At 49.2% G+C, this 26841-nt stretch overlaps 1 protein-coding gene across 1 annotated transcript in view; it reads left to right on the forward strand.

Moving 5' to 3' along the window:
• The window catches only part of GANAB (glucosidase II alpha subunit), a 42160-nt gene that overhangs the window by 15100 nt on the left and 219 nt on the right, over positions 1–26841 (forward strand). Inside the window, exons 14-24 of the mRNA XM_085046607.1 lie at positions 3247–3326; positions 4444–4587; positions 7123–7219; positions 8240–8341; positions 10632–10875; positions 11536–11600; positions 11741–11817; positions 11897–11971; positions 16954–17067; positions 19306–19418; positions 23485–23585. Of these exons, the coding sequence (XP_084902733.1) occupies positions 3247–3326; positions 4444–4587; positions 7123–7219; positions 8240–8341; positions 10632–10875; positions 11536–11600; positions 11741–11817; positions 11897–11971; positions 16954–17067; positions 19306–19418; positions 23485–23585 (1212 nt within the window). The remainder of the gene's footprint in view (positions 1–3246; positions 3327–4443; positions 4588–7122; positions 7220–8239; positions 8342–10631; positions 10876–11535; positions 11601–11740; positions 11818–11896; positions 11972–16953; positions 17068–19305; positions 19419–23484; positions 23586–26841) is intronic.

Raw genomic sequence — 26841 nt, forward strand, 5'->3', positions numbered from 1 at the left:
GACTGGGGTGGGGACAGCATGATGGGGACAGCGGGATGGGGACAGTGGGGTGGGGACAGTGGGATGGGGACAGTGGGATGGGGACAGTGGGACTGGGATGGGGACAGTGGGATGGGGACAGCATGATGGGGATGGGGACTTTTCCCACCCACCCCATTCCCATTTTTAGGGTGATTTTCACAGGAATTTTCTCTTCCAGCCCACTCCCAATTTTAGGACAAATTTTATGGGGATTTTTCCCACCCCATTCCCATTTCTAGGGCGATTTTCACGGGAATTTCCCACCCCATTCCCATTTTTAGTGCGATTTTCACAGGAATTTCCCACCCCAATCCCATTTTTAGGGCAATTTTCACAGGAATTTCTCCCCCAGTCCCATATTTAGGGCAATTTTCACGGGAATTTCCCACCCCAATCCCATTTTTAGGGCAATTTTCACAGGAATTTCCCACCCCAATCCCATTTTTAGGGCGATTTTCACGGAAATTTCCCACCCCAATCCCATTTTTAGGGCGATTTTCACAGCAATTTCCCACCCCAATCCCATTTTTGGTGCGATTTTCACGGGAATTTCTCCCCCCAACCCCATTTTCCCCCCACCCCACAGGCACCCAGGCCCTGCCGCCCCTCTTCTCCCTGGGCTACCACCAGAGCCGCTGGAACTACCAGGACGAGGCGGATGTGGAGGCTGTGGAGAGAGGCTTTGAGGAGCACGAGCTGCCGCTGGACGTCATCTGGCTGGACATCGAACACGCCGACGGGAAACGATATTTTACCTGGGATCCTGCCAAATTCCCCAAACCACGGGAGATGCTGGAGCGCCTGGCGGCCCGGAAACGCAGGGTGGGGATGGGATTGGGGTGGGATTGGGATTGGATTTGGGATTGGGGTGGGTTTGGGATGGGTTTGGGATGGAATCCCACAAAATTCCCGAAGCCTCGGGAGCTGCTGGAGCGCCTGGCAGCCTGGAAATGCAAGGTGGGGATGGGATTGGGGTGGGATTGGGAATGGGATTGGATTGGGATGGGATTAGGGTGGGTTTGGGATTGGGAATGGGTTTGGAGTGGGATTGGGATGGGTTTGGGATGGAATCCCACAAAATTCCCGAAACCCCGGGAGATGCTGGAGCACCTGGCGGCCTGGAAATGCCAGGGTGGGGATGGGATTTGGGGTGGGAATGGAGTGGGAATGGGATTGGGGTGGGATCCCACAAAATTCCCAAAATCTCAGGAGCTGCTGGAGCACCTGGCAGCCTGGAAACGCAGGGTGGGGATGGGATTGGGGTGGGAATGGGATTAGATTTGGGATTGGGGTGGCTTTGGGATGGGTTTGGGATGGGATCCCACAAAATTCCCAAAACCCCGGGAGATGCTGGAGCGCCTGGTGGCCTGGAAATGCAGGGTGGGGATGGGATTGGGGTGGGAATGGAGTGGGAATGGGATTGGGGTGGGATCCCACAAAATTCCCAAAATCTCAGGAGCTGCTGGAGCACCTGGCAGCCTGGAAATGCAGGGTGGGGATGGGATTGGGGTGGAATTGGGATTGGGGTGAGAATGGGATTGGGAATGGGAATGGGATGGGATTGGGATTGGGGTGGAATTGGGATTGGCTTTGGGATCAGGTTGGGAATGGGACTGGGGATGGGTTTGGGATGGGATCCCACAAAATTCCTGAAACTTTGGAAGCTGCTGGAGCACCTGGCGGCCAGAAGTGCAGGGTGGGATTGGGATTGGGGTGGGAATGGGATTGGGTTTGGGATTGGGGGTGGGATTGGATTGGGGGTGGGACTGGGATGGGTTTAGAATGGGATCCCACAAAATTCCCAAAATCTCAGGAGCTGCTGGAGCACCTGGCAGTGTGGAAACACAGGATGGGGATGGGATTGGGATTGGGATTGGGATTGGGGGTAGGTTTGGGAAAGGGAACAGGAGTGGAATTGGGATTTGGTTTGGTTTTGGGGTCAGCTGGGAATGGGATTTGGAACAGGAATGGAAATGGGGTGGAGAATGGGATTGGGGATGAGAATGGGACAGAGATCAGGGATTAGGAATGGGAATAAATGGGAAATAGGGCTGGAATCAGATCAGGAACAGGACAGAGATTAGGATCAGAATTAGAAACCCGAATTTGGGATTTCCCTCCTCTTGAAAACCCCACAATGACATTTTGGGGGGCTCCTTCCAGATGCTTTTTCCCATCTGGAATCGGGATCAGGGTGGCAATTTGGGATTGGGATTTGGGAGAATTGGGATTTGGGAACGTCCCCCTAACGGCTGACCCCACAGATGGTCAGCATCGTGGACCCCCACATCAAGGTGGACAGCGGGTACCGAGTGCACGCCGAGCTGAGGGCCAGAGGGCTCTTTGTCAAAACCAAGGATGGCAACGACTACGAGGGCTGGTGCTGGCCTGGTCAGTGGGGCTGGGGGGGATTTGGGGGGTTTTTAGGGATTTTTTTGGGTTTTGGGGGATTTGGGGTAAGGGGTGCTTGGGGAGTTTCGTGGTTTGTGTGTTGAAACTAAGGATGGTGTCAATAGCAAGGGCTGGTGATGGTCTGGTCAGTGGGGCTGGGGGGTTTGGGGTGGTCCTGAGGGGTTTTAGGATTTGAGGGGTTCTGAGGAGATTTTGGGGTCTTGATGGGGTTTTTGGGGGTCTTGGCCTGCTCACGGAGCTCCGCGTTGGGAGACCAAGGATGGCAACAGCTACAAAGGCTGGCCTGGTCAGTGGGGCTGGGGGGGATTTTGGGGGCTCTTGAGGGCATTTTAGGAAGGTTTTAGGGGATTTGGGGGGTCCTGGGGGGCTTTAGGAGGGTCTTGAGGGGATTTTGGGGGGTTCTGATGGGATTTTTGGGGGTCCTGAGGGGGATTTTGGGGGTCTTGGGCTGCTTGTGGAGCTCCGCGTTGAGACCAAAGATGGGAATGGCTAGAAAGGCTGGCCTGGTCAGCAGGGCTGGGGAGGATTTTGGGGGCTCTTGAGGGGGTTTTAGGGGATTTGGGGGCTCCTGATGGGATTTTGGGGGTCCTGAGAAGATTTTGGGGGGTCCTGAGGGGCTTTTGGGGGTCCTGAGGAGGTCTTGGCCTGCTCGCGGAGCTCCGCATTGAGACCAAAGATGGCAACGGCTAGAAAGGCTGGTCTGGTCAGTGGGGCTGGGGGGGATTTTGGGGGGTCCTGAGGGGTTTTTGGGGTGGTTTTGGGGTGGTTTTGGGGTCTCCAGGGTCTCACAAAGCCCCCCAACGTGCCCCCCAGGCTCCTCGGCGTACCCCGACTTCACCAACCCCGAGATGCGCGAGTGGTGGGCGAGCATGTTCGCCTACGACCAGTACGAGGTGGGGACCCCAAAAAATCCCCCTCAGACCCCCCAAAAATGCCCTTCAGATCCCCAAAATCCCTCTCAGATCCCCAAAATCCCTCTGAGACCCCAAAAATCCCTCTGAGACCACCAAAAATGCCTCTCAGGCCCCTCAAAATCCCTCTCAGGCCCCCCAAAATCCCTTTCAGAACCACCAAAATCCCCCTCAGACCCCAAAAATTCCTCTCAGACCCCAAAAAATCTCTCTCAGACCACCCAAAAATCCCTCTCAGACCCCAAAATGCCTCTCAGATCCCCCAAAATCCCTCTCAGATCCCCAAAATCCCTCTGAGACCACCAAAAATCCCTCTCAGGCCCCCCAAAATCCCTTTCAGAACCACCAAAATCCCCCTCAGACCCCAAAAATGCCCCTCAGACCCCAAAAATTCCTCCCAGACCCCCCCAAAATGCCCTTCAGACCCCGAAAGTCCCTCTTAGATCCCAAAAATCCCTCCCAGACCCCCAAAATCTCTCAGATCCCCCAAAAATCCCCTCACACCCCCCAAAATCCTTCTCACACCCCCCCAAATCCCTCTCAGACCCCCAAAATCCCTCTCAGCCTCTCCTTCCTCGGGGCTTTTCCTCCTCCCCTCGGATTTGGATGATTTTTATGGGGATTTTATGGGAATCCTCTTCATTTTTGGGGGGATTTTGGGACCTCCCCTCATTTCTGGGAATCCCCCAAGCCCCCCAATTTTTGGGTGACTCCCCCCAAATCCCCCTCACCCCTTTTTCTTTCTCTCAAAACTTTTCCTCCTCCTTTTACCATCTCTCCCCATTTTTGGGATGGAATTTTGGGATGGAATTTTGGGAATCCCCCTGGGGGGTTTTGGGACCCGCTCTGTCCATTTTTTGGGGGGGGATTTTGGGACCTCCCCTCCTTCCTGGCAACCCCCCAAGCCCCCCAATTTTTGGGTGACTCCCCCCTAAAAACTTCTCCCCCTCCTTCCAACATCTCCCAGTTTTTTTGGGGCGAAAATTTCTGGGGGAGGATTTCGGGGATCCCCTGGGGGGTTTCGGGACCCGCTCTGCCCATTTTTTGGGGTCCCACGGTGGTTTTTGGGGTCCCCACGGTGGTTTTCGGGGTCCCCCAGGGCTCCACGGAGGCGCTGTTCACGTGGAACGACATGAACGAGCCGTCGGTGTTCAGCGGCCCCGAGGTGACGATGCACAAGGACGCGCGGCACTTCGGGGGCTGGGAGCACCGGGAGCTGCACAACATCTACGGGCTCTACGTGGTGAGAAATCCCCCAAAAAAATCCCTGCAGGGATCCCCAAAACCCTACAGAGGTACCTCGAAAAAATCCCGATCTCCTAGAGCATCCCAAACCTCTCACAGATCCCAAAAATCCATGGGATTTGGAGGGTTGGGAGCACCGGGAGCTCCCATAAAATCCACTAAAATCCCAAAGTGGGATCCCAAAAAATCCCTACAGGGATCCCCAAAACCCCACAGAGATACCCTGAAAAAATCCCGATTTCCTAGAGCCCAGGAGATCCCAAAAATCCCTGAGGTTTTGAGGGGTTTGGAGCACTGGGAGCTCCCGTAAAATCCACTAAAATCCCAAAGTGAGATCCCAAAAAATCCCTGAGAGTTTGAGGGTTGGTAGCACCGGGAGCTGCACAACATCTACGGGCTCTACGTGGTGAGAAATCCCCCAAAAAAATCCCTACAGGGATCCCCAAAACCCTACAGAGATACCCCAAAAAAATCCCGATCTCCTAGAGCACCCCAAACCCCTCAGAGACCCCTAAAATCCCAAAAATCCCAAAAATCAGAGATCCCAGAAATGAGATTTTGAGGGTTTGGGAGCTGCACAACATCTACGGGCTCTACGTGGTGAGAAATCCCAAAAAAATCCTTACAGGGATCCCCAAAACCCTACAGAGTTACCCCGAAAAAATCCCGATTTCCTAGAGCCCAGGAGATCCCAAAAATCCCTGAGGTTTTGAGGGTAGGGAGCACAAAATCCACTAAAATCCCAAAGTGAGATCCCAAAAAATCCCTACAGGGATCCCCAAAACCCTACAGAGATACCCCAAAAAAAATCCCGATCTCCCAGAGCATCCCAAAAACCGTCAGAACTCCCTAAAAATCTCTGACCTTCCCAAGAATCCTCATTTTCTCTGGAGGGAACCACTCAAAACCCAAAATTTTCCCCTGAAATCCTTTCAGGGATCCCCCAAACCCCTTTAGGATCTCCCCAAACCCCTTTTAGGATCCCCTAAATCCTTTCAGGAACCCTCAAACTTCCCAAAAATCTTCATTTTCCCTGGACGAACCTCCCCAAAAACCCCTAATTTCTCCCCCAAACCCCCTCATTTCCCCCCCAAACCCCTTTTAGGATCCCCCAAACCCCTTTAGGATCCCCTAAATCCTTTTAGGATCCCCTAAATCCTTTCAGGAACCCTTCATTTCCCCCCAAAAACCCTAATTTCTCCCTCAAAACCCCTCATTTCCCCCCAAAATCCCCTCATTTCCCCCCAAAACCCTTCCAGGGATCCCCCAAACCCTCTCAGGGATCCCCCAAATCCTTTCAGGATCTCTCCAAACCCTTTTAGGATCCCCTAAATCCTTTCAGGAACCCCTCATTTCTCCCAAAAAACCCTCATTTCTCCCCCAAAACCCCTCATTTCCCCCCAAAAACCCCTCATTTCCAAACCCTTTTAGATCCCCCAAACCCCTTTTAGGATCCCCCAAACCCTTTTAGGATCCCCTAAATCCTTTCAAGAACCCCTTAGAGCTCTCCAAAAACCCCCAACCCTCCCAAAAACCTTCATTTTCCCTGGCGGAACATCCCCAAAAACCCCTCATTTCTCCCCAAAACCCATAATTTCCCAAACCCTTTAGGATCCCCAAACCTTTAGGATCCCCAACCTTTCAGGATCCCCTAAATCCTTTCAAGAACCCCTCAATTCCCTCCAAAACCCCCAACCCTCCCAAAAATCTTCATTTTCCTGGAGGAACATCCCCAAAACCCCTCATTTCAAACCCCTCATTTCCCCCAAAACCCCTAATTTCTCCCCCAAACCCTTTAGATCCCCCAAACCCTTTTAGGATCCCCTAAATCCTTTCAAGAACCCCTAATTTCCCCCAAAACCCCCAACCTTCCCAAAATCTTCATTTTCCCTGGCGGAACATCTCCAAAACCCCTCATTTCTCCCCAAAAACCCCTCATTTCTCCCCCAAAACCTCATTTCTCCCCAAAACCCATAATTTCAAACTTTTGGATCCCCCAAACCCTTTAGGATCCCCAAACCCCTTAGGATCCCCTAAATCCTTTCAGGAATCCTCATTTCCCAAAACCCTAATTTCAAAACCCCCTTTCCTCTCTCCCAAACCCCATAATTTCCCAAACCCTTTTAGGATCCCCCAAACCCTTTTAGGATCCCCTAAATCCTTTCAGGATCCCCTAAATCCTTTCAAGAACCCCTTAGAGCTCTCCAAAAACCCCTGACCTTCCCAAAAATCTTCATTTTCCCTGGCGGAACATCCCCAAAAACCCCTCATTTCCCCCCCCAAAACCCATAATTTCCCCCCCAAACCCCTTTTAGGATCCCCCAAACCCTTTTAGGATCCCCTAAATCCTTTCAGGAACCCCCAACCTTCCCAAAAATCTTCATTTTCCCTGGCGGAACATCCCCAAAAACCCCTCATTTCCCCCCAAAATCCCCTCATTTCCCCCCCAAACCTCTTTTAGGATCCCCCAAACCCCTTTAGGATCCCCAAACCCCCTTTTTGGGGTCCCTGACCCCTTGTCCCCGTTGTCCAGCACATGGCCACAGCCGAGGGGCTCATCCGGCGCTCGGGGGGAAAGCTGCGACCCTTCGTGCTCAGCCGCGCCTTCTTCGCCGGATCCCAGCGCTACGGTGGGGATTTGGGGGAAATACCGGGATTTTGGGGGGAAATCCTGGGATTTTGGGAAAATTTTGGGGTTGGGGGATCCTGGGGTTTGGGGGGAATGCCGGGATTTGGGGGGAATCCTGGGATTTAAGGGAATGCCAGGATTTGGGGGGAATGCCAGGATTGGGGAGGAATCCCGGGATTTGGGGAAATCCTGGGGCTGGGGGGAATCCCGGGATTTGGGGTGAAATCCTGGGATTTTGGGAAATTTTGGGGTTGGCGGAGTCCCGGGGTTTGGGGGGGAATGCCGGGATTTGGGGAATTCCTGGGGTTGGGGAGAATCCCCGGGTTTGGGGGGAAATCCTGGGATTTTGGGAAAATTTTGGGGTTGGGGGGAGTCCCGGGGTTTAGGGGGAATGCCGGGATTTGGGGAATTCCTGGGATTTTGGGGAAATTTTGGGGTTGGGGGAATTGCGGGATTTGGGGGAATCCCAGGATTTGGGGGAATCGGAGGGTTTTGGGGAAATTGGGGTTGGGGGAGTCCGGGGTTTGGGGGAATGCCGGGATTTGGGGAATTCCTTAGGGTTGGGGAGAATCCCAGGGTTTGGGGGAAATCCTGGGATTGGGAAAATTTTGGGGTTGGGGGTGTCCCAGGGTTTGGGGGAATGCTGGGATTTGGGGAATGCCGATTTGGGGGAAATCCCGATTTTGGGGAAATTTTGGGGTTGGAGAGAATCCCAGGGTTTGGGGGGAATCCCAGAATTTGGGGGGAAATCCCGGGATTTTGGGGAAATTTTGGGGTTGGGGGGAGTCCCGGGATTTGGGGGGAAATCCTGGGATTTTGGGAAAATTTTGGGGTTGGGGGGAGTCCCGGGGTTTAGGGGGAATGCCGGGATTTGGGGAATTCCTGAGGTTGGGGAGAATCCCAGGGTTTGGGGGGAAATCCTGGGATTTCGGGCGAATTTTGGGATTTGGGGGAATTCATCCCAGGATTTGGGGTGAATCCCAGGCTTTGGGGTGACCCCGCTGCCCCCCTGTCCCCCCAGGCGCGGTGTGGACTGGGGACAACACTGCCGACTGGGAACATCTGCGCATCTCCATCCCCATGTGCCTGAGCTTCGGGCTGGCAGGGCTGGCCTTCTGCGGGGGTGAGTGAACTGGGGATACTGGGAGCACTGGGATTGGGGTCAGGGGTATGGGATTGGGGTCAGGGATTGGGGATTTGGGGTCAGGAATTGGGGATTTGGGGTCAGGGATATGGGATTTGGGGTCAGGGATATGGGATTTGGGGTCAGGGATATGGGATTTGGGGTCAGGGATTAGGATCAGGGATCTCCATCCCCATGTGCCTGAGCTTCGGGCTGGCAGGACTGGCCTTCTGCGGGGGTGAGTGACTGGGAGCACTGGGAATACTGGGAGTACTGGGATTGGGGTCAGGGATATGGGATTTGGGGTCAGGGGTATGGGATTTGGGGTCAGGAATTGGGGATTTGGGGTCAGGGATATGGGATTTGGGGTCAGGGATCTCCATCCCCATGTGCCTGAGCTTCGGGCTGGCAGGGCTGGCCTTCTGCGGGGGTGAGTGAACTGGGGATACTGGGAGCACTGGGAGCACTGGGATTGGGGATTTGGGGTCAGGGATTGGGGATTTGGGGTCAGGGATATGGGATTTGGGGTCAGGGATATGGGATTTGGGGTCAGGCATCTCCATCCCCATGTGCCTGAGCTTCGGGCTGGCAGGGCTGGCCTTCTGCGGGGGTGAGTGAACTGGGAGCACTGGGAGCACTGGGATTGGGGATTTGGGGTCAGGGATTGGGGATTTGGGGTCAGGAATTGGGGATTTGGGGTCAGGGATCTCCATCCCCATGTGCCTGAGCTTCGGGCTGGCCGGGCTGGCCTTCTGCGGGGGTGAGTGAACTGGGAGTACTGGGAGCACTGGGAGCACTGGGATTGGGGTCAGGGGTATGGGATATGGGGTCAGGGATATGGGATTGGGGGTCAGGGATTGGGGATTTGGGGTCAGGGATTGGGGATTTGGGGTCAGGAATTGGGGATTTGGGGTCAGGGATATGGGATTTGGGGTCAGGGATCTCCATCCCCATGTGCCTGAGCTTCGGGCTGGCGGGGCTGGCCTTCTGCGGGGGTGAGTGAACTGGGGATACTGGGAATACTGGGATCAGGGATTTGGGGTCAGGGATATGGGATTGGGGGTCAGGGATTGGGGATTTGGGGTCAGGGATTGGGGATTTGGGGTCAGGGATCTCCATCCCCATGTGCCTGAGCTTCGGGCTGGCGGGGCTGGCCTTCTGCGGGGGTGAGTGAACTGGGAGTACTGGGAGCACTGGGATCAGGGATTTGGGGTCAGGGATTGGGGATTTGGGGTCAGGGATATGGGATTTGGGGTTGGGCTCAGGAATGGGACCAGGAATGAGATCAGGGCTGGGATTGGAAAAGGGATCAGGGCTGGGATCAGGAGCAGGAACAAAATTAGGGCTGGGATTGGGGTCAGGATTGGGATCAGGATTGGAATCGGGATCAGGAATGGGATCAGAAATGAGTCTAGGGTCAGGATTGGGATCGGGATCAGGGATTGGGATCAGGGATTGGGATCAGGGATTGGGATCAGGATCAGGAATGGGATCAAGATCGGGATCATGGCTGGGATTGGGAATGGGATCAGGATGAGAAATGGGATCAGGATCAGGGACTGGGACCAGGATCAGGAACAGGACCAGGATTGGGATCAGGCTCAGGACTGGGATTGGGATCAGGATCAGGAATTGGGACCAGAATTGAGATCAGGATTAGGATTGGGATCAGGAACAGGACTGAGGACAGGATCAGGGATCGGGACCAGGTTTGGGATTGGGATCAGAATCAGGATTAGGACCAGGACCAGGATCGGGACCAGGTTTGGGATTGGGAACAGGATTTGGATCGGGATCAGGACAAGGAACAGGGATTGGGATCTGGATCAGGGATGAGGATCGGGATCTGGGTTTGGGATCAGGATGAGGAATGGGATGAGGGTCAGGAATTGGGACCAGGTTTGGGATTGGGATCAGGATCAGGAACAGGATCGGGGCCAGGATCAAGGATCAGGATCAGGATTGGGATCAGGATTTGGGATTGGGATAAGGATTTGGGTCGGGATCAGGACAAGGAACAGGGATCAGGATCAGGATTAGGACCAGCATCAAGATTCAGATCAGGATTGGGATCAGGATTAGGACCAGGATCAGGATCAGGATCAGGGCAAGGAATAGGGATTGGGATCAGGATCAGGATTTGGATCAGGATCAGGACAAGGAACAGGGATTGGGATCAGGGATTGGGATCAGGATTTGGATTGGGATCAGGGATTGGGATCAGGATTTAAATTGGGATCAGGACCAGCCCCAGCCCCACCCTCACTCTCCCCTCCCGCCCCACTCCCAGCGGACGTGGGTGGATTTTTCCAGAACCCTCCCGGGGAGCTGCAGGTGCGCTGGTACCAGGCCGGAGCCTTCCAGCCCTTTTTCCGCGCCCACGCTCACCTGGACACGGCGCGGCGCGAGCCGTGGCTGCTGCAGCCCGAGCACCTGGCCGCGGTGAGAGCGGCTCTGCGGCGCCGCTACGCCCTGATCCCGCTCTGGTACACGGCCTTCTACCGGTGTCACCGCGATGGGGTGCCTGTTATGAGGTGGGTGAGCCTAAAAAACCCTAAAACCTATAAAAAACCCAAAAAAACCCCAAAAATCCCATGTGAAATAACCCCAAACTGCCCTGATCCCGCTCTGGTACACGGCGTTCTACCGGTGTCATCGCGATGGGGTGCCTGTCATGAGGTGTGTGATCCTAAAAAAACCCTAAAAATCTAAAAAAACATAAAAAATCCCCTAAAAAATCTCTAATCCATCCCAAAACCCAACATGGAATAACCTTGAACCCACCCGGGATAACCCCAAACCCCTGACCCCAAACCCTACTGACCCAAACCCCACTGACCCCAAACTCTGTAACCCCAAATCACTGACCCCAAACCCTACTGACCCCAAACCCTGCTAACCCCAAACCCCGCTGACCTCAAATCCCTGACCCCAAATTCTTGACCTCAAACCCTACTGACCCCAAACACTGTGACCCCAAATCCTTGACTCCAAACCCCGCTGACCCCAAACCCCGCTGACCTCAAATCCCTGTGACCCCAAATCCCTGTGACCCCAAACCCTTAACCCCAAATTTCTGACCCAAAACCCCACTGACCCCAAACCCCACTGACCCCAAATCCCTGACCCCAAACCCTGTAATCCCAAATTCCTGACCCCAAACCCCACTGACCCCAAACCCTTTTTCCCCCCAGGCCCCTGTGGATGGAATTCCCAGACGATCCTCACACCTTCGCCATGGATGACCAATACCTGCTGGGTGAGAGGAACCCCCTGACCCTTTTAGGATCCCTCACCCTTTTAGGATCCCTGACCCTTTTAGGATCCCTGACCCCCTTTAGGGTCATTTTTGGGATCCCTTTTGGGGTTTCCCCCCTCACTGACCCCATTTCCCCCCAGACCGAGTTCTCCTGGTTCACCCTGTGACAGAGCCTGGAGCCCGAGGGGTTAATGTCTACCTGCCCGGGGAGGGAGAGGTGAGTTTGGGGTTTTTTGGGATTTTTTTGGGGTTTTTTTGGGGTGCAGGACTCCTCTGAACCCCAAATTTCCCCCCAGGTGTGGTATGACGATGAAACCCACGAGCAGCACCGAGCGCCCCAAACCCTCTACGTGCCTGTGACCCTCAGCAGTGTGAGTTGGGGGGTTTTTGGGGGGTTTGGGGAGGGAGTTGGGACCCTAAAAATCCCTTCTGGACACCCCAAAATGATCCAGAAACCCCAAAATTGTCCTGGAAACCCCAAAACCTACCAGGATCCCTTCAAAATCTCTCTGGACCCCAAAAAATCCCCCAATTCCAATAGGGACCCTGAGCTCTGTGAGTGATTTGTGGGGTTTTTGGGGGTTTGGGGAGGGAGTTGGGACCCTAAAAAACCCCTCTGGACACCCCAAAATCCCCCTGAACCCAAAAACCTAAAAGGATCCCCCAAAATCCCCCTGGACCCCAAAAAATCCCCCAATTCCAATAGGGACTCTCAGCTCTGTGGGTGATTTGTGGGGTTTTTGGGGGTTTGGGGAGGGAGTTGGGACCCTAAAAAACCCCTCTGGACACCCCAAAATGATCCAGAAACCCCAAAATTATGCTGGAACCACAAAACCCACCAGGATCCCCCAAAATCCCCCCAAAAAAACCCCAATTCCAATAGGGACCCTCAGCTCTGTGGGTGATTTGTGGGGTTTTTGGGGGGTTTGGGGAGGGAGTTGGGACCCTAAAAATCCCTTCTGGACATCCCAAAATCCCTCTGAACCCAAAAACCTAAAAGGATCCCCAAAAATCCCTTTGGAACCCAAAAAACCCCCAATTCCAATAGGGACTCTCAGCTCTGTGGGTGATTTGTGGGGTTTTTGGGGGGTTTGGGGAGGGAGTTGGGACCCCAAAAAACCCTTCTGGACACCCCAAAATGATCCAGAAACCCCAAAATGATCCAGAAACCCCAAAATGATCCAGAAACCCCAAAATCCTTCTGGAAACCCCAAAATCCTTTCGTTCCAATGGGGGAAAGGTGGTGGTGGTGAGACGAGGGAGTTTGGGATTTTTTTGTGGGGTTTCTGTGGGGTTTTTGTGGGGTTTTTGTGGGGTTTTTGTGGGGATTTTTGTGGGGTTTTTGCGATGGTTGTGGTGCTATTTGCAGGTTTTTTTTGTGGGGTTTTTGTGCAGTTTTTGGAGGTGTTTGTGTGGGTTTTTTGTGGGGATTTTGTGGGGTTTTTGTGAGGGTTTTTCTGGGATTTTTGTGGGGTTTTGTGAGGGTTTTTCTGGGATTTTTGTGGGGTTTTGTGAGGGTTTTTTGTGGGGATTTTTGTGGGGTTTTGTGAGGGTTTTTCTGGGATTTTTGTGGGGTTTTGTGAGGGTTTTTCTGGCATTTTTGTGGGGATTTTTGTGGGGTTTTTGTGAGGGTTTTTCTGGGATTTTTGTGGGGTTTTTGTGAGGGTTTTTCTGGCATTTTTGTGGGGTTTTTGTGAGGGTTTTTTGTGAGGGTTTTTTGTGAGATTTTGTGGGGATTTTTGTGGGGTTTTGTGAGGGTTTTTCTGGGATTTTGTGGGGTTTTGTGAGGGTTTTTTGTGAGATTTTGTGGGGATTTTTGTGGGGTTTTTGTGTGGGTTTTTTGTGGGATTTTTGTGGGGTTTTGTGAGGGTTTTTCTGGGATTTTTGTGGGGTTTTGTGAGGGTTTTTCTGGGATTTTTGTGGGGTTTTTATGAGGGTTTTTCTGGGATTTTTGTGGGGTTTTGTGAGGGTTTTTTGTGGGGATTTTTGTGGGGTTTTTATGAGGGTTTTTCTGGGATTTTTGTGGGGTTTTTGTGAGGGTTTTTTGTGAGATTTTGTGGGGTTTTTGTGGGATTTTTGTGGGGTTTTGTGAGGGTTTTTCTGGGATTTTTGTGGGGTTTTTGTGAGGGTTTTTTGTGAGATTTTTGTGGGGATTTTTGTGGGGTTTTGTGAGGGTTTTTCTGGGATTTTTGTGGGGTTTTGTGAGGGTTTTTTGTGAGATTTTGTGGGGATTTTTGTGGGGTTTTTGTGAGGGTTTTTGTGGGGTTTTTGTGAGGGTTTTTTGTGGGGATTTTTGTGAGGTTTTGTGAGGGTTTTTGTGGGATTTTTGTGGGGTTTTTATGAGGGTTTTTTGTGAGATTTTTGTGGGGTTTTTGTGGGATTTTTGTGGGGTTTTGTGAGGGTTTTTCTGGGATTTTTGTGGGGTTTTTGTGAGGGTTTTTTGTGAGATTTTTGTGGGGATTTTTGTGGGGTTTTGTGAGGGTTTTTGGTGAGATTTTGTGGGGATTTTTGTGGGGTTTTGTGAGGGTTTTTGGTGAGATTTTGTGGGGATTTTTGTGGGGTTTTTGTGAGATTTTGTGGGGATTTTTGTGGGGTTTTGTGAGGGTTTTTCTGGGATTTTTGTGGGGTTTTTGTGAGGGTTTTTTGTGGGGATTTTTGTGGGGTTTTTGTGAGGGTTGGGGGTTTTTTGTGGGGTTTTTGGGGGGATTTTCGTGGGATTTTTGTGAGGGTTGTTGTGGGGTTTTACTGGGGATTTTTGTGAGGGTTTTGTAGGTTTTTTTTGTGGGGTTTTGTGGGGTTTTTGTGAGGGTTTTGTGAGGGTTTTGTTGGGGGTGTTTGCAGGTTTTTTTTTGGGGGTTTTTATGGTGGTTTTGTGAGGGATTTTTGTGGGGATTTTTGTGGGGTTTTTGTGATGGTTGTGGTGTTATTTGCAGGTTTTTTTTGTGGGGTTTTTATGCAGTTTTTGGAGGTGTTTGTGTGGGTTTTTTGTGGGGTTTTTGTGAGGGTTTTGTGAGGGTTTTCTGGGATTTTTGTGGGGTTTTGTGAGGGTTTTTTGTGGGGATTTTTGTGAGGGTTTTTTGTGGGGTTTTGTGAGGGTTTTTTGTGAGATTTTTGTGGGGATTTTTGTGGGGTTTTTGTGAGGGTTTTTCTGGGATTTTTGTGGGGTTTTTGTGAGGTTTTTTGTGAGATTTTGTGGGGATTTTTGTGGGGTTTTTGTGAGGGTTTTTCTGGGATTTTTGTGGGGTTTTTGTGAGGGTTTTTCTGGGATTTTTGTGGGGTTTTTGTGAGGGTTTTTCTGGGATTTTTCTGGGGTTTTTGTGAGGGTTTTTTGTGGGGATTTTGTGGGGTTTTGTGAGGGTTTTTCTGGGATTTTTGTGGGGTTTTGTGAGGGTTTTTCTGGGATTTTTGTGGGGTTTTGTGAGGGTTTCTCTGGGATTTTTGTGGGGTTTTGTGAGGGTTTTTCTGGGATTTTTGTGGGGATTTTTGTGGGGTTTTTGTGAGGGTTGGGGGTTTTTTTGTGGGGTTTTTGGGGGATTTTCGTGGGATTTTTGTGAGGGTTGTTGTGGGGTTTTACTGGGGATTTTTGTAAGGGTTTTGTAGGTTTTTTTGTGGGGTTTTGTGGGGTTTTTGTGAGGGTTTTGTTGGGGGTGTTTGCAGGTTTTTTTTTTTTGGGTTTTTATGGTGGTTTTGTGAGGGATTTTTGTGGGGATTTTTGCAGGTTTTTTGAGGGGTTTTTTATGGGGTTTTTTTGGGTTTTTTATGGTGTTATTATGAGCAATTTTTCCGGGGTTTTCTGAGGGATTTTTATGGTGTTTCTTTTTATTTTCTCATGGTGGTTTTGTGGGTTTTTTGTGGGATTTTTTGGGTTTTTTATGGGGGTTTTTGTGGGTTTTTGTGGCTTTTTTATGGTATTTCTGGGGTCGATTTTCCTGGGGTTTTCTGAGGGATTTTTGTGGGGTTTCTGTGTATTTTCTCGGGGTGTTTTTGTGGGATTTTGTGGGATTTTGTGGGATTTTTTATGGTATTTCTGTGGAGGATTTTTCTGGGATTTTCTGAGGGATTTTTTATGGTGTTCCTGTGGGTTTTCTCATGTGTTTCTGTGGGTTTTTTGGGGTTTTTTGTGGTGTTTTTGCAGGTTTTTTTTGTGGGGATTTTGCAGGTTTTTTTATGGGGATTTTGTGGGGTTTTTTATGGGGTTTTTTTGGTTTTTTATGGTGTTATTATGAGCAATTTTTCTGGGATTTTCTGAGGGATTTTTATGGTGTTCCTGTGTGTTTTCTCATGTGTTTTTATGGGTTTTTTGTGGTGTTTTTGTGGTTTTTTTGGGGTTTTTTTTGGGTGTTTCTGCAGGTTTTTTATGGGGATTTTGTGGGGTTTTTTATGGGGTTTTTTTTTGGTTTTTTATGGTGTTATTGTGAGCAATTTTTCTGGGATTTTCTGAGGGATTTTTATGGTGTTTCTGTGGGTTTTCTCGTTGTGTTTTTGTGGGGTTTTTGTGGGATTTTTTGGGTTTTTTTGTGGGGGTTTTTTGTGAGTTTTTTGTGGGGTTTTGTGGAGTTTTTATGGGTTTTTTGGGTTTTTTTATGGTGTTTTTGTGAGCAATTTTTCTGGGATTTTCTGAGGGATTTTTATGGTGTTTCTGTGTGTTTTCTTGTGGTGTTTTTGTGGGTTTTTTGTGGGATTTTTTTGGGTTTTTGTAGGTTTTTTGGGTTTTTTTACGGTGTTATTGTGAGCAATTTTTCTGGGGTTTTCTGAGGGATTTTTATGGCGTTCCTGTGTGTTTTCTCATGTGTTTTTATGGGTTTTTTTGAGGTGTTTTTGTGGCTTTTTTGGGGGTTTTTTTTGGTGTTTTTGCAGGTTTTTTATGGCGATTTTGTGGGTTTTTAATGGGTTTTTACGGATTTTTGGGATATTTTTGTAGGCGATTTTTCTGAGATTTTGTGAGATTTTTTTGGTGGGATTCCTGTGTGTTTTCTCATGGGTTTTTATGGGTTTTTTGGGGTTTTTTTGGGGTTTCTTTGGTGTTTTTGCAGGTTTTTTATGGCGATTTTGTGGGTTTTTTATGGGTTTTTATGGATTTTTGGGATATTTTTGTAGGCGATTTTTCGGAGATTTTGTGAGATTTTTTTGGTGGGATTCCTGTGTGTTTTCTCATGTGTCTTTATGGGTTTTTTGTGGTTTTTTTGGGGGTTTTTTTGGGTGGTTTTGCAGGTTTTTTATGGCGATTTTGTGGGTTTTTTAATGGTTTTTTATGGATTTTTGGGATATTTTTGTAGGCGATTTTTCTGAGATTTTTTTGTGGGATTCCTGTGTGTTTTCTCACGGGTTTTTTTTGGGGTCCTGACCCCCCCAGATCCCGGTGTTCCAGCGGGGAGGAACGGTGATCCCGCGGCAGGATCGACCTCGCCGCTCCACCGAGGCCATGAGGGGAGATCCCTTCACCCTCCTCGTGGCCCTCAGCCCCCAGGTGAGCCACAGACCCCAAAAATATCCCCAAAATCCCACCCAGGGACCCTAAAAACCCCAAAATCCCACCCAGGGACCCCAAAAATATCCTCAGGGACCATAAAAATACCTCAGAGACCCCAAAAAAACCCCTCAGAGATCCCTTCACCCTCCTCGTGGCCCTCAGCCCCCAGGTGAGCCACAGACCCCAAAAAAACCACCCTAGGACCCCAAAAATACCCTCAGGGACCTCAAAATCCCACCCAGGGACCCTAAAAACCCCAAAATCCCACCCAGGGACCCTAAAATCCCATCCAGAAACCCCAAATTCTCCCCAAAACCCCACCCAGGGACCCTAAAACCTGCAAAATCCCACCTAGGGACCCTAAAAACCCCCAAAATCCCACCCAGGGACCCCAAAAAACCCCTCAGAGATCCCTTCACCCTCCTCGTGGCCCTCAGCCCCCAGGTGAGTCACAGACCCCAAAAAAACCACCCTAGGACCCCAAAAATACCCTCAGGAACCTCAAAATCCCACCCAGGGACCCTAAAAATACCCTCAGGGACCCCAAAATCCCACCTAGGGACCCCAAAAATAACCTCAGAGATCCCAAAAATACCCTCAGGGACCCTAAAAACCCCAAAAACCCCACCCAGGGACCCCAAAAACCCCCAGGTGAGCCCAGAGACCCCAAAAAACCCCTCAGGGACCCCAAAAATACCCTCAGGGACCCCAGAATCCTACCCAGGGACCCCAAATTCCCCCCAAAACCCCTCCCAGGGACCCTAAAAACCCCCAGGGACCCCAAAATCTCCCACAGGAGCCCAGATTTCCCCCCAAAAAACCCAAATCCCTACCCAGGGACCCCAAATTTCCCCCCTGAGACCCCAAAACTGCTCCCCAGAACCCCCAAATTTCCCTCCAGGGACCCCAAAATCCCTGATCTCTCTCCTAAACTCCCCTGGGACCCCCAAACTCCCTCGTTTTTCCCCAAAATTCCCTAATTTTTCCCCAAAATTCCCTCATTTTTCCCCAAAATTCCTTCATTTCCCCCCAAAATTCCCTCATTTTTCCCAAAAAACTCCTCATTGTTCCCCAAAATTCCTTCATTATCCCCATTTTCCCCCAAAATTCCCCATTTTTCCCCCAAATTCCCTCATTTTTCCCCAAAATTCCCTCATTTTTCCCCAAAATTCCCTCATATTGCCCCAAAAATTCCCCATTTTTCCCAAAAAACTCCTCATTGTTCCCCAAAATTCCCTCAATTTTCCCCAAAAATCCCTCATTTTTCCCCCAAATTCCCCATTTTTCCCCCAAAATTCCCTCATTTTTCCCCAAAATTCCCTCATTTTCCCCCAAAACTCCTCATTGTTCCCCAAAATTTCCTCATTGTTCCCCAAAATTCCTTCATTTTCCCCATTTTTCCCCCAAAATTCCCCATTTTTCCCCAAAATCCCCTCATTTTTCCCCAAAAATCCCTCATTTTTCCCCCAAAATTCCCCATTTTTCCCCAAAATTCCCTCATTTTTCCCCAAAAATTCCCCATTTTTCCCCAAAATTCCCTCATTTTTCCCCAAAAATCCCTCATTTTTCCCCAAAAATCCCCCATTTTCCCCCAAAATTCCTCATTTCTCCCCAAAATTCCCTCAGTTTTCCCCAAAATTCCCTCATTTTTCCCGAAAAACTCCTCATTGTTCCCCAAAATTCCTTCATTATCCCCATTTTTCCCCAAAATTCCCCATTTTTCCCCCAAATTCCCTCATTTTTCCCCAAAAATCCCTTTTTTCCCCAAAATTCCCTCATTGTTCCCCAAAAATTCCTTCATTTTCACCATTTTTCCCCAAAAATTCCCCATTTTCTCCCCCAAACTCTCATTTTTCCCCAAAATTCCCTCATTTTTCCCCCAAATTCCCTCATTTTTCCCCCAAAATCCCTCATTTTTCCCCAAAAATTCCCTCGTTGTTCCCCAAAATTCCCTCATTTTTCCCCAAAATTCCCTCATTTTCCCCCAAAACTCCTCATTGTTCCCCAAAATTCCCTCATTGTTCCCCAAAATTCCTTCATTTTCCCCATTTTTACCCAAAATTCCCCATTTTTCCCCAAAATTCCCTCATTTTTCCCCCAAAATCCCTCATTTTTCCCCAAAATTCCCTCATTTTTCCCCCAAATTCCCTCATTTTTCCCCAAAATTCCCTCATTTTTCCCCAAAATTCTCTCATTTTCCCCCAAATTCCCTAATTTTTCCCCAAAATCCCCCAGGGCACGGCGCAGGGGGAGCTTTACCTGGATGATGGTGTCAGTTTTGATTATCTCACCAAAAACCAATTTCTGCATCGACGCTTCACCTTCGCCAACAACACCCTGACGGCCAGGTACCCCAAAAATAACCTGAAAATAACCCAAAATAACCCAAAATGGCCCAAAATGGCCAAAAAATAACCCAAAAACTGCCCAGAAATAACCACAGAACAGCCAACAACACCCTGATGGCCAGGTACCCCAAAAACACCCTGAAAATAACCCAAAAATATCCCAAAATAACCCAAAAACTGCCCTGAAATAACCCCAGAACAGCCAATGGCATCTTGACAGCCAGGTACCCCAAAAATAACCCCAAAAATATCCCAAAATGGCCCAAAATGGCCAAAAAATAACCCAAAAACTGCCCTGGAATAACCCCAGAACAGCCAACAACACCCTGACGGCCAGGTACCCCAAAAACACCCTGAAAATAACCCAAAAATCCCAAAATGGCCCAAAAATAACCCAAAATAACCCAAAAACTGCCCTGAAATAACCCCAGAACAGCTCAATGGCATCTTGACAGCCAGGTACCCCAAAAATAACCCAAAAATATCCCAAAATGGCCCAAAAATAACCCAAAATGGCCCAAAAATAACCCAAAAACTGCCCTGAAATAACCCCAGAACGGCCAAAGGCACCCTGACAGCCAGGTACCCCAAAAATAACCCCAAAAATAACCCAAAAATGGCCCAAAATGGCCCAAAAATAACCCAAAAACTGCCCTGGAATAACCCCAGAACAGCCAATGGCACCCTGACGGCCAGGTACCCCAAAAATAACCTGAAAATAACCCAAAATGGCCCAAAATGGCCCAAAAATAACCCAAAAACTGCCCTGAAATAACCCCAGAACAGCCAAAGGCACCCTGACAGCCAGGTACCCCAAAAATAACCCCAAAAATAACCCAAAAACACCCCGAAAATAACCCAAAAATAGCCCAAAAACTGCCCTGAAATAACCACAGAACAGCTCAATGGCATCTTGACAGCCAGGTACCCCAAAAATATCCCAAAATGGCCCAAAAATAACCCAAAAACTGCCCTGAAATAACCCCAGAACAGCCAACAACACTCTGACAACCAGGTACCCCAAAAACACCCCGAAAATAACCCAAAAATAACCCAAAATAACCCAAAATGGCCAAAAAATAACCCAAAAACTGTCCTGAAATAACCACAGAACAGCCAATGGCACCCTGATGGCCAGGTACCCCAAAAACACCCCAAAAATATCCCAAAAATACCCCAAAAACTGCCCTGGAATAACCCCAGAACAGCCAACAACACCCTGACGGCCAGGTACCCCAAAAACACCCTGAAAATAACCCAAAAATCCCAAAATGGCCCAAAAATAACCCAAAATAACCCAAAAACTGCCCTGGAATAACCCCAGAACAGCTCAATGGCATCTTGACAGCCAGGTACCCCAAAAATAACCCAAAAATATCCCAAAATGGCCCAAAAATAACCCAAAATGGCCCAAAAATAACCCAAAAACTGCCCTGAAATAACCCCAGAACGGCCAAAGGCACCCTGACAGCCAGGTACCCCAAAAATAACCCCAAAAATAACCCAAAAATGGCCCAAAATGGCCCAAAAATAACCCAAAAACTGCCCTGGAATAACCCCAGAACAGCCAATGGCACCCTGACGGCCAGGTACCCCAAAAATAACCTGAAAATAACCCAAAATGGCCCAAAATGGCCCAAAAATAACCCAAAAACTGCCCTGAAATAACCCCAGAACAGCCAAAGGCACCCTGACAGCCAGGTACCCCAAAAATAACCCCAAAAATAACCCAAAAACACCCCGAAAATAACCCAAAAATAGCCCAAAAACTGCCCTGAAATAACCACAGAACAGCTCAATGGCATCTTGACAGCCAGGTACCCCAAAAATATCCCAAAATGGCCCAAAAATAACCCAAAAACTGCCCTGAAATAACCCCAGAACAGCCAACAACACTCTGACAACCAGGTACCCCAAAAACACCCCGAAAATAACCCAAAAATAACCCAAAATAACCCAAAATGGCCAAAAAATAACCCAAAAACTGTCCTGAAATAACCACAGAACAGCCAATGGCACCCTGATGGCCAGGTACCCCAAAAACACCCCAAAAATATCCCAAAAATACCCCAAAAACTGCCCTGGAATAACCCCAGAACAGCCAACAACACCCTGACGGCCAGGTACCCCAAAAATAACCTGAAAACACCCCAAAATACCCCAAAATGGCCAAAAAATAACCCAAAATGGCCAAAAAATAACCCAAAAACTGCCCTGGAATAACCACAGAACAGCTCAATGGCATCTTGACAGCCAGGTACCCCAAAAATAACCCAAAAATATCCCAAAAATAACCCAAAAACTGCCCTGGAATAACCACAGAACAGCCAACAACACCCTGACGGCCAGGTACCCCAAAAATAACCTGAAAATAACCCAAAAATATCCCAAAATGGCCCAAAATGGCCAAAAAATAACCCAAAAACTGCCCTGGAATAACCCCAGAACAGCCAACAACACCCTGACGGCCAGGTATCCCAAAAACACCCCAAAAATAACCCAAAAATATCCCAAAATGGCCCAAAACTAGACCCAAAACAGCCCTAAAATACCCCAGAAGAGCCCCCAGGCATCCTCACAGCCAGGTAAAAACAGCCCAAAAAACAGCCTAAAAATTCCCCCAAAACCACCCCAAAACCAGCCCTAAAACAGCTCAAAATCACCCCAAAAACAGCCCTAAAACACCACAAAACCATCCCAAAAAACAGCCCTAAAAACAGCTGAAAACCAGCCCTAAAACCACCCCAAAAATTAGCCCAAAAATACCCTAAAAAGGGCCCAAAACCAGCCCAAAAATAACCTAAAAACGGCCCAAAACCAGCCCAAAAATAACCTAAAAACGGCCCAAAACCAGCCGAAAACCACCCCAAAAACAGCCCCAAAACCACCCCAAAACTAGACCCAAAACCACCCCAAAACCAGCCCTAAAACCACCCCAAAAATTAGCCCAAAAATACCCTAAAAAGGGCCCAAAACCAGCCCAAAAATAACCTAAAAACGGCCCAAAACCAGCCCAAAAATAACCTAAAAACGGCCCAAAACCAGCCGAAAACCACCCCAAAAACAGCCCCAAAACCACCCCAAAACTAGACCCAAAACCACCCCAAAACCAGCCCTAAAACCACCCCAAAAATTAGCCCAAAAATACCCTAAAAAGGGCCCAAAACCAGCCCAAAAATAACCTAAAAACGGCCCAAAAACAGCCCCAAAACCACCCCAAAACTAGACCCAAAACTGCCCCAAAACCAACCCAAAACCAGCCCTAAAACCACCCCAAAAATTAGCCCAAAAATACCCTAAAAAGGGCCCAAAACCAGCCCAAAAATAACCTAAAAACGGCCCAAAACCAGCCGAAAACCACCTCAAAAACAGCCCCAAAACCACCCCAAAACCAACCCAAAACCGCCCCAAAACCAGCCCTAAAACCACCCCAAAAATTAGCCCAAAAATACCCTAAAAACGGCCCAAAAATAGCCCAAAAATACCCTAAAAAGGGCCCAAAACCAGCCCAAAAATAACCTAAAAACGGCCCAAAACCAGCCCTAAAACCACCCCAAAACCAGCCCCAAAACCACCCCAAAACGAGACCCAAAACCACCCCAAAAACAGCCCTAAAACCACCCAAAAATTAACCCAAAAATACCCTAAAAACGGCCCAAAACCAGCCGAAAACCACCCCAAAAACAGCCCCAAAACTGCCCCAAAACCACCCCAAAACTAGACCCAAAACTGCCCCAAAACCAGCCCTAAAACCACCCCAAAAATACCCTAAAAAGGGCCCAAAACCACCCCAAAACCAGCCCCAAAACCACCCCAAAACCACCCCAAAACCAGCCCCAAAACCACCCCAAAACCACCCCAAAACTAGACCCAAAACCAACCCAAAACCAGCCCTAAAAACAGCCCAAAACCACCCCAAAAATACCCTAAAAAGGGCCCAAAACCAGCCCCAAAACCACCCCAAAAACAGCCCCAAAACTAGACCCAAAACCAGCCCTAAAAACAGCCCAAAACCACCCCAAAATACCCCAAAAATCCCCCCAAAACCACCCCGATTCCCCCGCAGCTCGGCTGACCCTCGCGGCTCGCTGTCCAGCCCGTCCTGGCTGGAGAGAGTGGTCATCCTGGGGGCAGCGCGGCCAGAGAGCGTCCGGCTGCGGACAGACGGTGAGGGGGGATTTTGGGGGAATTTTGGGGAGATTTGGGGGATTTTTTGGGGATTTTGGGGGATTTGGGGGAGGGATATTGGGGGACTTGGGGATTTGGGAAGATTTTGGGAGTTTTGGGGATTTTTGGGGAGATTTTGGGGAATTGGGGGAGATTTTGGGGAATTTGGGGAGATTTTGGGGGGATTTGGGGGTATTTTGGAAGATTTTGGGGAATTTTGGGAGGAGTATGGGGGATTTTTGGGGAGATTTGGGGAGATTTTGGAGGATTTGGGGAGATTTTGGAGGAGATTTGGGGGATTTTGGGGGATTTGGGGATTTTGGGAGGATTTTGGGAGATTTTGGGAGATTTGGGGATTTTGGGGATGTGGGGGGATTTTGGCAGGATTTGGGGGATTGTGGACGGATTTGGGGGATTTTGGATGGATTTTGGGGAAATTTGGAAGATTTTGGGGAGATTTGGGAGATTCTGGGGGTTTTGGGGGATTTTGGGCATTTTGGGGAATTTTGGGTTTTGGGGGAGATTTTGGGGAGGATTTTGGGGAATTTGGGAGGGGGATTTTGGGGGATTTGGGGTTTTTGGATCCCTGAGGGATTTGGGTGGGAATTTGGGGGTTTGGGAGATTTGGGGGATTTTGGGTGGATTTGGGGATTTTGGGGTGATTTTGGGGAGATTTGGGGATTTGGGGGTGGAACCCTGAGGGGATTTTGGGGGGAATCTGGGGGATTTTGGGGATTTTTGGGGGATTTTCAGGGATTTTCGGGGATATTGCAGGATTTTTGGGGAATTTTGAGGGGATTTTGGCGGGAATTTGGGGGATTTTTAGATCCCTGAGGGGATTTTGGGGAGATTTTTGGGGGGTTTGGGTGGATTTTGGGGAATTTTTGGGGAGATTTTGGGGAGATTTGGGGCAATTTGGGGGATTTTTAGGGGGATTTAGGGGGATTTTTAGGGGGATTTGGGGATTTTGGGGGAATTTGGGAATTTTTGGATCCCTGAGGGGATTTTTGGGGCATTTTGAGGGGATTTTGGGGCATTTTGGAGGATTTTGATGGGATTTGTGGGATTTTTGTATCCCTGAGGGGAATTTGGGGTTCCTGAGGGTGAATTTTAGGGCCTTGAAGGGATTTTTTTGGCCCTGAGGAGATTTTGGGTTCCTGAGGGAAATTTGAAGGCCCTGAGAGGAATTTTGGGATCCCTGAGGGGAATTTGGGTTCCTGAGGGGGAATTTTTTGGCCCTGAGGAGATTTTGGATTTCTGAGGAGAAATTTTAGGGCCCTGAGGGGAATTTGGGATTCTGAGGGGGATTTTTAGGTTCCTGAGGGGAATTTTGGGTTCCTGAGGGGAAATTTTGGATTCCTGAGGGGAATTTTGTGCTCCTGAGGTGAATTTGGGATCCCTCAGGGGGAATTTTAGGACCATGAGGAGATTTTGGGATTCTGAGGGGAAATTTGGGTTCCTGAGGGAAATTTTAGGGCCCTGAGGGGATTTAGGGGTCCCTGAGGGGAAATTTGGGATCCATGAAGGGAATTTCGGGTTTCTGAGGGAAACTTTAGGGCCCTGAGAGGAATTCAGGATCCTTGAGGGAGATTTTGGGTTCCTGAGGTGAATTTGGAGTTCCTGAGGGGAATTTTAGGGCCTTGAAGGGATTTTTTTTTTTGGCCCTGAGAGGAATTTTGGGTCCCTGAGGGGATTTTGGGTTTCCCAAGGGGGAATTTAGGATCCCTGAGGAGGAATTTTAGGACCATGAGGAGATTTTGGGATTCTGAGGGAAATTTTAGGGCCCTGAGGGGATTTAGGGGTCCCTGAGAGGAATTTTGGGTTCCTGAGGGGAATTTTAGGGCCTTGAAGGGATTTTGGGTTCCTGAGGGTATTTTGGGGTTCCCAAGGGGGGAATTCGGGTTTCCTGCAGAGGAATTTTAGGACCATGAGGAGATTTTGGGATTCTGATGGGAATTTGGGTCCCTGAGGGGAAATTTGGGTCTCTGAGGGGGAATTTTAGGGCCTTGAAGGGATTTTCGGTTCCTGAGGTGAATTTGGGATCCCTGAGGAGGAATTTGGGTTTGTGAGGAGGAATTTTAGAGCTCTGAGGGGATTTTGGGATCCCTGAGGGGGAATTTTGAGGTCTCTGAGGGGGATTTGGGATCCTTGAGGGGAAATTTGGGATCCCTCATGGGATTTTGGGTTTCTGAGGAGATTTTGGATTTCTGAGGGGAATTTTAGGGCCTTGAAGGGATTTTGGGTTTCTGAGGGAGAATTCAGGAATCCCTGAGGGTTTATTTTGGGTTCCTGATGGGATTTCAGGTTCCCTGACGGGATTTTTGGGGTTTCTGACGGGATTTCGAGGTCCCCAATCCGGAATTTCGGGGTTTCTGAGGGGGAATTTGGGTTTTCTTGATGTTATTTTCGGGGCTCCTGATGGGATTTCTGGGTTCATAATCTGGAATTTTGGGGTCCCTGCTGGGATTTTCGGGGTTCATAATCTGGAATTTTGGGTTTCTGATGGGATTTTTGGGTTCATAATCTGGAATTTTGGTTTCCCCGATGGGATTTCTGGGTTCATAATCTGGAATTCTGGGTTCCCCGATGGGATTTTTGGGTTCATAATCTGGAATTTTGGGTTTCCTGATGGGATTTTTGGGTTCATAATCTGGAATTTCGGTTTCCCCGATGGGATTTCTGGGTTCATAATCTGGAATTTTGGGTTCCTGATGGGATTTCTGGGTTCATAATCTGGAATTTTGGGCTCCTGATGGGATTTCTGGGTTCCTGAGGCTGGAATTTTGAGGTTTCTGAGGGGAAATTTGGGTTCCCTGACGGATTTTTGGGGTTTCTGATGGGAATTCTGGGTTCATAATCTGGAATTTTGGGCTCCTGATGGGATTTCTGGGTTCATACTCTGGAATTTTGGGTTCCTGATGGGATTTCTGGGTTCATAATCTGGAATTTCGGTTTCCCTGATGGGATTTCTGGGTTCATAATCTGGAATTTTGGGTTTCTGATGGGATTTCTGGAATTTCGGTTTCCCCGATGGGATTTCTGGGTTCATAATCTGGAATTTTGGGCTCCTGATGGGATTTCTGGGTTCCTGAGGCTGGAATTTTGAGGTTTCTGAGGGGAAATTTGGGTTCCCTTATGGAATTTTTGGGTCCCTGCTGGGATTTTCGGGGTCCCTGCTCTGGAATTTCGGTCTCCCCGATGTTATTTGGGGTTCCCTGACGGATTTTTGGGGTTCCTGATGTTATTTTGGGGTTTC

The sequence above is a fragment of the Lichenostomus cassidix genome, unplaced genomic scaffold (assembly GCF_008360975.1).
Source record: "Lichenostomus cassidix isolate B80296 unplaced genomic scaffold, HeHo_3.0 HiC_scaffold_40, whole genome shotgun sequence".
NCBI lineage: Eukaryota > Metazoa > Chordata > Aves > Passeriformes > Meliphagidae > Lichenostomus > Lichenostomus cassidix.